The sequence below is a fragment of the Cygnus olor genome, chromosome 2 (assembly GCF_009769625.2).
Source record: "Cygnus olor isolate bCygOlo1 chromosome 2, bCygOlo1.pri.v2, whole genome shotgun sequence".
NCBI classification, from domain to species: Eukaryota; Metazoa; Chordata; class Aves; order Anseriformes; family Anatidae; genus Cygnus; species Cygnus olor.
In genome coordinates this window covers 44129084-44139933 of record NC_049170.1, presented here as the reverse complement: position 1 = coordinate 44139933, position 10850 = coordinate 44129084, and the positions used below count along the sequence as shown (strand labels likewise).

The window sequence follows — 10850 nt, the reverse complement described above, 5'->3', positions numbered from 1 at the left end:
AGTTTATTTTATTTTTGTTTAATCAAATAAATGTGATGAGTTTTTTCATGGCAAACTTGTCTATGTTTTATTCTGTATTAATCAACCAGTCTTCTCTTCTTCCAGGATGTAAAAAGTACTATTACCAACTGGAGACACCCAGGTTCAAATTCTGGAAACTTAAACTAAAGGTGCCTGAGTGGAAAGGGAAGGAGAAATTAGGTGCTAAGGAGAAAGTGTGGGCTTCTTGTTTGCGTTCCTGAAATGTTCTGATGCGTTGTCAAGTTCTTATTTGTCTGGTCTATTAAAACTCAGTTTGTCATGATTGGAGGAAAGGTTCAAGAATTAAGGCCAGAGACTGAATAGCCAGTGGGAAAAGAAGTGGAAGTAGAGCCTAGTCTCTAGAAGTACTGACTTGAAAATGCTTTTGAGCTGAAATGCTTTCTGCTCTGAGCTGTATACAACTGTAGGGCTGCTCAGCAGTGCCCTGTGCTCCTCGCCCTCTGCCCAGACCCTCCCTCTGCAGCTGGCACCATGGTAGGGGTATAGAGATCACAACAAGTTGGTAGAGGAGGAAAAGGCTGTTAGGTAAGTTTCAAGACTACCACTATGCCAGGCTCTGTGCTTGATCTAGCTGTGGAGAAAAACATTGGGAAACGGAAGAGGGAGCCTGTGAGGAGTCTGGGCCCCCTTGACAAAATCTCCACCTGAGCTCCAGGAGCCTGATACAGTACTGGGGGGACGCATTCCTCCTGGGCTGGTGCTAGGAGCCCAAGCAGGGCCTTTAGAGACCCCTGCACCAGGTACAGGCACCCTTCAGGAAACAGTAACTCGCACTGACTTCACAAACTCAAAACACAATTGGGACTGTATGCTTTCACTCCAGGCCAGCTTGCTGTTGTACTTAACCTTCAGTTTTTACCTGTTGGATCTTAAAAAGAAATGGAGGGCACTACTGATTATGGCAGTGCCAGAGAAGAGAGGTCCCTGGCCACAGGGGTTTTTGATAACTTTTTTCCATCATGTTGGTGCAGCTTCATGCTCCTAGCAGCTGAAAACTGCCACCACTCACCCTTCTTTATGGGGGGGGGGGGGAATAAATCCCGAAGCCCTCCCTAGGGCAGAGGCACCGTTGCTGGTTTCTGAAGGGCAGGGGATGAATGGTTCTGCTCACATGCAAATGCAGCTGCGATAAGCGGTGCGGGGCTTGGGGCAGGACAACTCCATCATCCTTCCCGAGCTGCAGGGCAGCGCTGCATGCCGCGGGGTGGAGCTGGGCACTGCATTAGCATTTTTTGCATGTGAATGCCCTGCATTCCTCGGGGGGCTGGGAAGGGCAGAGAAGAATCTGCTCTATTCAAGACCTGAGACCACACAGCGAGCATCTTGAACCTTTTTGTGTTTAATCAGTCACTCTGACTTGAACGATGGATCAGCTTTTGGGCTCCCGCCTTTTTAGAAAGGTGCTCCTGAGATGTTTTGTTTCTTAAAAAAGACTTTAAAGAATTTAAAAAAAAATTTTATACCCCTACATATGAGGACAGTAAGGGTGCCACCACTTACATCAACTGATGAAAAAGTTGCTGAAATTGCCATTGCATCAGTACTCTGAAAGCCTTAAAATGATGTTAGGGAAGGTTGTCATCTAGCAGAAGAGACCTGTTAACAGGGTTGCTTCAGTATTCCTGCTGAAGGGACAGCCACTGCTATACTCATTCTGCAACTAGTACATTTTTCAATAAACTTGCTGTCATGCTTGCAGCTGTGGCTTGTTTTGTTGTGGCAAAGCCTTTGCACAACTCACATTACTGAGAGCGGGAGTTTCAGGCTCTGCTCCCCCCATAGCCACTGGTTTCTGTGACCTTCTGGAGGGGCAGTGTTAAGGGCCCTCTGAAGGGCCTGAGGACAAAGTACAATGGCAGAAGAGCCACAGCACAGGGAGATAAGGTGTTATCCGTCAATGATCACCTCAGAATAGCTGAAACACCACAAAATAGCCAGGAACAGGGGAGGGAGAGAGTGGCTACATTCCACACTGGGCCCTGATTATCTTACCCCTGGATTAAGGCTCAAGGTAGGATAACGCGTCTGGTTGCTGGTGTTCACAGTATATAAGCAAAGTTCACACTGCTGGCTATCGTACACCTGCTTCATCTGAGCAAAAGGCAGAAAACTTTTTAAATACAGTCCTCCAACCCCAACGTTAAACAAACAAAAAGAGAACCACCACCCACAAACCCAATCCTTTTTCTTACAGACAGGCACTCTTCAACTGTACCTGCACCATCGCACCTTCCATTAGGACAAAGGCACATGGACTAGCTAAAGCAACACTGTTCTGCAGCACCCCCCCCCCCCCTTCCTGCTAAGTCAACTCCCATTCATGTTTGAAACAGATACCAACATCTCTTCCTCTATTACATAAGCTTTGCAAACAAAAAGACATGACTAGAGGCATTTAGGTGTTTTATTAAAAATTTACAGAAATGAACACACTCCAGCAACCCCGGGTATGCAGGTGTCCTAGGTTAAAAAAATATACAAAATCCCAAGCCCTCATAGAAAGGGCAGCAGCAAGCTCAATCAAACCCTCACTTCCTTTGAACAGTGGTGAAAGCTGGCATCTGAATGGGCTGGATTGAATGGACTGGCTGAAAAACAGGCTTCTTCCGCATGTCAGAGAGTGTTTTCACAGAAGGGAGAAGCTGGTTTCTCTTGATGATCTGCAATGCCAGCTGAGTGTTACCTGCAATTCAAAAATAAAAAAGTTGTAAGAGCTTTGTATGACTTTTCAGCTCCTTTGTGTCAACAGTGATGCCTGAGCCCTGGCATCATTTCCTGTCAGCCCTGTGGCCGGACCACATACACAAGCAAGCTTCCTATTCAGTGAAGGACAGAGCCATTAAAAGCACTAACAGAAGCAAATCTGGAATCCTAGTACTCGATTCTACCTCTGTTTAGCTGAAGACATCAAGCTTTAACCTTGGAACTAGAAGGTGCCAGAGCCCCTTCTGAACTTCTGAAGGTACCTCTTCTCACTCCTACAGCTAGAGCAGAGATTCTCTCACACAAAATGCCCTCACAATGTCACACTAAGGAACTGGAATGCAAGTGTCAAGAATTTATATTTAAAATCTGTTTTTAAAAGAAAAAAAAGTGTGATTTTTCAACTGTATGTATGGCCCATCAACTAAATATCTATGTACTTGGAGCTCTATAATTGTGGGAGGAAACCTGTTAAGTTCTGAAAAGAACATTTTTCCTCTTCCCAAATATTTTACTTTCACTAATGTTTTAGTTTCAGAAGAAGTGCCTTTTTGTTGCCATTCTTAGAACAAAACATAGCTTTAGCCCCTTTGGTACTCTCTTCTGTTTTGTGCTTCTTTGTTGCAAAAAGAAACATTTCCAAAATTCCAATTTAGAAACATTTTCATAAGGAAAAACTTTTTTTCAGAATAAATAAGCTCATGTCCTCTGCTTCCCTGTCATGCAAGACACCTAAAGGGAAACAAGTACAGTGATTCAACCTGCTCACACTGCAGAATCCAAGTACAAGCTTTCCCATTATGCATTTTTTTTTTTTTTTTTTTTTTTTAAGTTCACTGCATTTTCATGAAAAGGATGGATTTTGGAAGAGTTACCAATAGTACAAGCTTTGTTTCATAGAGTACTTGCTGCACAGCCTTTGACATAGCTTCTTTGGGAACTTAGACTTGAGTTTTCTTTTACTGTAAAACCTTTGAAGCCCTCTTACTATAGTATAAACCTCATCACAGGTTTTACTGGGCCTATTCAAGACTGCTAATTTCTGGACAAAGTATAGGAGATTTTGGCTCAGAAGATGCATTTGTAGAATGTCAGGTGTTTACTGCAGTCCTGCTCTTATACATGTGTGTTTTACAGGTTTAACAGCAGGAATTGCCAGCCAACTAAGATAAACTGCCTTCTATCAAAACACAACCATTATGAAGTTATAAAACCCGCATTCACAAGTAATTGCTCCATGGAAATGAGGGTACAGATACATAGATCCATAGCAGTGTAAAATGGAGATAGGGCCTAAAGGATATCACTCAAAATGCTGGCACAACTCTAAAGATTAGAAATGATGACAACTGTTCTTCCCCATACATCCCAAATCTAGATTGACAGAACACTTCACAACTTTACAAATGTGTTCTAATGCTTTCCCTGTGTTAACTGTGAACTTCAGGGAAAGATCTAAGATATTATAAATACCAAATGTTACACTCAACATTACATACTAATTTTATGTATTATATTAGGGCTTTTAACATTGGGGGGAAAAAAAAAAGTAATATTTACCATTCTGTAATTCAAGATATACAGCCAGCAGAATAGCCTCTGGAGGGATCTCTTTGGGGTGGATCAATGAAGCAGCCTTATTGAAAAAGAAGGTGGGAGGGAAGAAAGAGTGCTTTAGAGAAATATCCAGCTCAAAAAATGCCTCTTGACAAGACCATTAACATCATCTTACCTGACAAAAGCAAATAACAATCCATAAAGTAAGATTTTTCAAACTAATACACACCATTAGACTCATGCATGCAAGGAGAGGTTGAAAGATTGTCTGCCTTGCAAGATTGTTTCACACTAATTAGCAGCACCATCTGCTGTATGCTTATGTCAATACGAGTCTGTCATTCTTGGGCCAATTTACTGCGATTTCCTGCTGAGATGACGGATGAAGGTAACCTCCATTGCTCCGAAGTTCAGAATACAAAGTTAACAAGGATCATCATAAGCAAATATACAAGTGTTTTCACCTATGAAGTCAATGATGCTGTCTTCTATATTAGCTTCAGATCTAACTCCCTATTCCTGACCTCCTACACACTAGGTACATGCCCTTGATTTCGTTTGGCTTGCAGGTAAGTCTCTGTGCTCCAGCTGAGATGTGCCCAGAGCCACGAGCCTTCAGAATAACAGAGCCCCGCAGAACTGCCTCCAGCAGTCCCCAGACAAGTCCCTGCTTTCTGTCTCACCAGCTTCTATGCCGGGAGTCATGCCAAGTATCAGACTGCTGCTCCTTCCCTTTGGTTCAAACAGAAGGTCTCTCCAGAATCTCACTGGGAGAGGGAGGAGAATGTAAGAAGATGAAGGAGAGCTACCAGGCCTTTCAAAGGAAAATGTTATTTCTCTCCTTATCCTTTGCCTTCCCTCTTCCCAGGTCACAGGATATCATCATCATGTTGGTGTGTAAGGACCAAACCAACAGTTCTGCGGGGTAAAGCCCAGCCTTGAACAACAAGAAAAATGACAAATAATAAAGAATTTGTCCCCACCTCTGAAACTTACTATTTTCAGTTATTTATCAAATGTGAACACTTGATAATCCTAGTATGAGGATGACTCCTATGATGACAGTAAGGCTGAATCCTGAAAGTTTATCTTTTCTGTAAGGGCCCAATCCAGAGGGCAGGAAAAACACACATTTGTCTCTATACATTTGTAGAAGTAAACTGTGTTTGAGATCAACCCATTTCCTGAGAAAGGATGTATCTGCACAAAATGTGAAAAGCTAACAGGACTGATTCCTGATCAAAAAGAGGTGCAAGATCATTTGCTACAGGGCTACCTGGTAGTGGTACCTGGTATCTGCATCCTTCTACAAGGAGCAGATGGTGGAGATGCTCCCCAAGGAGAAACCACTTATTTAACAAGCTAAATAAAATACAGGCTGATCCAGCCATCCACTAAACCTGCTCAAGAGAAAGTGGTCTACATACTGTTTCACATCCAACAGGTCAAATTTAGCACCCAGTAGTAACCTGGGTCTATTCTACTGAAAGAAGGGGAGTGAGCAGCCCCCAACAGACCTGATCTCACCAGATCAGGCAGGCAAGAACCATACCTCCAGCAGATTGTAGTTGTTCTCTCAGCCCTAAAGTTCACAGCTTAGATGGTGAGTTAACTAATTAAAGACAAGGAAATTCAAGGCCCTCAAGAACCTTCTCTAGAATATAACGATTACTACTGGACTATTAAAAAATTTAGAAAAATGGCTTCATAGTCATATTCCACTGTTTTGACACAATCTAAAAGAAATGCTTTCAAAAACAGTACTGAACTATTTACAAGTAATAACTTTGGAATTCCTTTACGTTACTAATACAGGTTGGTTCATTAAGACAGAACAGAGCTGCCATCTCAGCAAAGTCAACAAATAAATGTTGAGCTATGAAATCACCAGGATTTGCTGTGATCTAAATGGCACTTTGAAGGACGTACATTTGTCCCTAGAGCTCTCTTAAGATTTGTTTTTCATACCTGATGGAGACACTTTCGAGCTTTGTCATATTCACTCCTCAAGCAGTAAGCACTTCCGAGGTTAAACAACATCATTGTTCGTGCAGATGTGACTGAACTGGGATAACACTGTGGGGTCTGCTTGCCAGCTGCAATTGAAGAAAATATTTATTTTTTTAAGACCTTTATTCGGAGCTGCCAAATAAGTTCCTGTACTTGGCTGAATATGCTGGCTGGTACTTACAAGATTCCATTGCCTCATTCTCTCCTTTGTCAGACCCTACAAAGTAAAAACAGACAAAAATATCATTTTCTGTGAGCTTTTTTTAAAGCTCATTACAAAAATTATAGTTACAGGTCAACAGATACAGATCTGCTTCTTCCTTCATGGTCTGACACAGCAGAGGGAAAACACATCAGTTTGCTCTACAGTTTAAGCTACATGAGGCTTCCCATAGTTATGTTTTGTTTCCCTAAGAACTTTAAATTGGCAAATAGGAACAATGAAGTGTAAACCGCAGTCATCTGACTGAAATCAGAGCTGCTGTAGTCTTAATTATGCAGGTGGGCTCTTGAAGTATTTTTGTTACAGACTACACACTCCCAACTGGAAGCACTGCAAGATACAGATTACATTCTCCCTACTCCTATCTCTCACACAAGCCCTGGCTTAGAGACTAAAAAGCCTGAGGAGAAACTATGAAGCACAAGTTAACCACAACTGCATATTTAACAAAAGGAGTTTTAAAACATTATGCTTAATACTACAATATACAGTTCTATTTATATTACAGAATTAGACGTGCTAAAGGAAGGACGGGCATGCAAAAGACAAAACAAAGTCAAAGCAGGAACTAAAGCCTGGAGGAACAAACCAACCCCAAACAATCTAGCATCTTAAAACAAGCGGTGTTAATCATCATTGTATTTATACACAAAGTTATAGGAAGAAAGCAGCTGAAAACACAACCAGTTCTAATCAAGTGTGGATTCATTAACCTTGATCCTGTTCATTTGAAGAGATCCCAAGGGAAACATCAGTGACGTTCTCAGGGTTCAAGTGAGTGATGGCATCAGATATTCTGTCTAGAGAGATGAGAGCTTCTGCTGCGTACAAATGCCCGAGAAACCTACAACGGAAAAGGGTCAGGTACAAATGTCAGCATAACCACCCCCAAAATTCACTGTTCTTATACAAGACAAAATTACTTCAGTTTTTAACTTAAACACATGACGACTACTACTTAATGCACATTCATGAAGTAAGCTTGCTTGTGTAATACCCCATTCTGACATCTGCTTTTTACACCCTAGTGTTCCAAAAAATTCTGTACATGAGTAACACCAACTAATTCATGCACAGGAACAGCCATTCTAGACAGACAGTACTTCAGTATGGCTTCATCTCAAAGAATTAAAAAAGAAATGCTTACAAAAACACCCTCACAATATTGATACACCTCAAATTTGAGGTGTAAGTGACTTCACATTCAATAAAGAGTTAAACTAATTCTGTAAAATATCTGCATTGGAGGTTTTTAAGAAGACCAACTAAGCAGACCTATCCACAGGGCACAAACACCTTTCCAAGTGCAAGTCTTCATAAAAGTGCTAAACAATTCTGATGTTTTGACATTTATCATTCACCTCAGCTAATCAGCGGCTTTTCTTTTCAAATTTGGAGGAGAAAGAATCCTGTTAGTTGAGAACATCATTTGCTGATGCTTAATCTGCAACAGAAGTTGAGTATGTAGCTGCATACAGTAGATTTCAATTTAACTGTACAGTTGGTTGTACTGAATTATTAAAAAACAAGTAAAATTTCATCCAAAGTAACTTCTGTAATTTAGAACTGTTAAAACAAGCAAAACTCCCTACATGTAACTAACTTACTTTGCTTAAGAAAACAGGAATAACTCAGTATTCCCAGTCTGCACAAAAGCCTAGCTTCCTGAGACCAAGATACATGGCTCTACATCTTTGCAAACAACTGTCACCTTGAATTTCTTGCATCACATAACAGTAACACTGCCTTTAGAAAATTACGCGTTACCTTGCAAAGCCTGTAAAATCTTGCTTTTACAAAGACTGCGCAAAAAGATGAGCTTCTACTGTAGTTTGAAGCATGGGAGCCAAAGAAATTAATTGACACGGACAATTCTAGAGAATGCTGCCAGCATACATAAGCACAAGTTAGCTTGCTCTCTGTTAGTATGTTACCAGTTTTGCCAAATTTCATTACTACTATAAAAGCCTCTTGTATATTTTATTCAATTCCTGTCTGAATTGAATAAACTGGATAAACTGAATACACAGGAACTGAATGCACAAACAAGACCAGAAGGACGGGGCCAGAGCTTCCTTTTTTCGAATTTGCAGAGGTGTATCAGAATTGGTGAGCAGAAACAGAAAGAGGTTTGTGTATCTTTCCAAAAAGATAACAGCCCAGTTAGAACTGAAAAACAGAAATTGAAGAACGGAACTTCTATAAGCAACAGCAAGAGGTGAAGTGACAATCCTGCACATCCAAGGCCTGGTGCCCTGCTGTCTGAGCAAACCTACTACCCCTCTGAGGCTGTAGCTTCGTAAGTGAGTTTTCAGCTGCATGCTGGCTCAAGCAGTTGTCCGCACCTAGCTGCTTACTCCTGCCCCCTGTGCTGTGCCAACACAAGTAGGTGCTGCCCCACAGCGAACCAGGACAGAGACCTGACAGTCCTGCCACTGAACGGGAACTGCAGCTGAAGATTAACAAATAGCAACAAGAGCAGCAATAGATTCTGAATTACACGGAATTCATACACAAACAAGGGGACTCACGTTCCTGCGTGTCAATGAACATTTAGTCAGAGCTTCAACAAGAACAGGAGCACGCGAAGCAATTCTTTGCATCAGATACAGAATGGGCAAGCAGCTACAGACATTGGAAGCTTCAACTCAGAACTCTCCAGCAAAAAGCAGGGCTGAGAAAGAAGAAATGGTCACGTCAGACTTACTTAAGAGACCCTGACAGCTTTGGTTGCTGAAGGAGTTTATCTGCGTGATTCAATGCCATAAGGTTATCACCCAAAGCCAGAGCCACGTAAGCACTACAGGCAAGTATTGAGCACCTGGAGGGAAAAAAGGCAGAAAAAAAAAGGAGGGAACCAATATGTTAAACAGAAAATTCTGTGATTTCAAATGCAGCTGTAAAATTTCTCCTTTATCTGGATTTGCTGGACATTTGTTAAAGACATATAATATTTCTTACACAGAGTATAAAAAGAACAGAAGCAGGAATAAACAGCACAGTCTATAATCTTTAAAATGATTCTGGTCTTACTAAGAATAACTTTTGTTTTCCTACTACATTTCAGATTTGATTTATACAGGATAAAAGCAATAAAGAAACTTCATATACAATACAAATAGCTTAATATCTTTAACTACTCATACACAAATGTTTAACTACATAAAAATTTTAACAGCCATACAGCAACACCACATTCAGCTCTTACTTGAAGTTATTTTACATTCAAGGAAAAATATTTGGAATTATTAACTTATACCTCAAAAAAACAAAAGACAACAACAAAAAAACTTGCTGGCTTCTGGAGCATGCTGTAACAGCAAACATGCAAAAGATTACGTTAGCTTTAACATAGTTAGTCACTAGATGGAATAGTTTTCTACTAACATAAAATGCAAAGACCTCCACTTTTCACCAACTGTCCAGAAACTCAAAATGAAAGACATTTAAGTGTTGAGGAAATAAATCGTAACTCTTCAATAATATCTTCACATCAAACTACAAAGTAAAGGAGCTGGTCTTTCTTTAACTGGGGCCTCAATTGCATTCCCTGAATGAGGAGATGCATATGCTGTGTTCTACCCGTACAAACCAAAGATCACCATTGCGATCGCCACAGTATGATTTTGAAATTTGACAATTAATAACCAATGGACCTCACCACACGTCATTTTTCTCATGGACTTTCCTGCCCTCTTTTTATTCTTTAAACCCTGGGTTTTCATTTGCGTTTCTCTGCCCTCCCCCTCTTCCGGCAACAAAGGGTAACAGATTTCTGTAACTCTCAATTCTATAAATCACCTTGAACTACAGCTGCGTTGTTGCAGTCAATTAAGTTTTAACATATTTCACTCTTGTATTTTACAACATTTGTACACAAGGAGACAAAACTGTAGGAAATTTTGTTGTTTCCAGTTCTGTGTCACATTGAGAGTTGCAATCCTCTGCCAAGAGCCTGATTTGCTATGTGGCATTTTGTTGCCGTCACAGACTTTCATGTGTTTCCAAAAGCCCAAAAATCTGACAGTTCTTGTAATGAAATCTGAACTACTCCCATTTTCCATCTTCAAACAGGAATCCCACGTCAGGATGCCATCATTAAGCCAAGCTTTACAGTTGGTAGTAACTCCCCTCCGTGTCCCTGCCCCCCTCCCTCCCCAAGCGCGGCACATGGGGCTATTTTCCACTTGGCAAGGCACCGCTGAGCGCAGGCCGCCTTGTCCTCCCTCAGGGCACAAACCTGTGCCCGCTTTGCCCTGCGACGCCTTGCTGTGAGCATGGACTCTGTTCTCCTCCGGGGAGGAAGAGTGGATCC

General features: G+C 41.3%; 1 protein-coding gene across 1 annotated transcript in view; it reads right to left on the bottom strand.

Annotated features, from left to right (window-relative positions):
* Positions 1–2428: 2428 nt before the first annotated feature.
* Positions 2429–10850, bottom strand: part of CNOT10 (CCR4-NOT transcription complex subunit 10) — a 31895-nt gene continuing 23473 nt past the window's right edge. Inside the window, exons 14-19 of the mRNA XM_040548548.1 lie at positions 9243–9356; positions 7249–7379; positions 6494–6529; positions 6271–6398; positions 4306–4381; positions 2429–2725 (exon numbers count right to left, since the gene is read on the bottom strand). Of these exons, the coding sequence (XP_040404482.1) occupies positions 2571–2725; positions 4306–4381; positions 6271–6398; positions 6494–6529; positions 7249–7379; positions 9243–9356 (640 nt within the window). The 3' untranslated portion in view covers positions 2429–2570. The remainder of the gene's footprint in view (positions 2726–4305; positions 4382–6270; positions 6399–6493; positions 6530–7248; positions 7380–9242; positions 9357–10850) is intronic.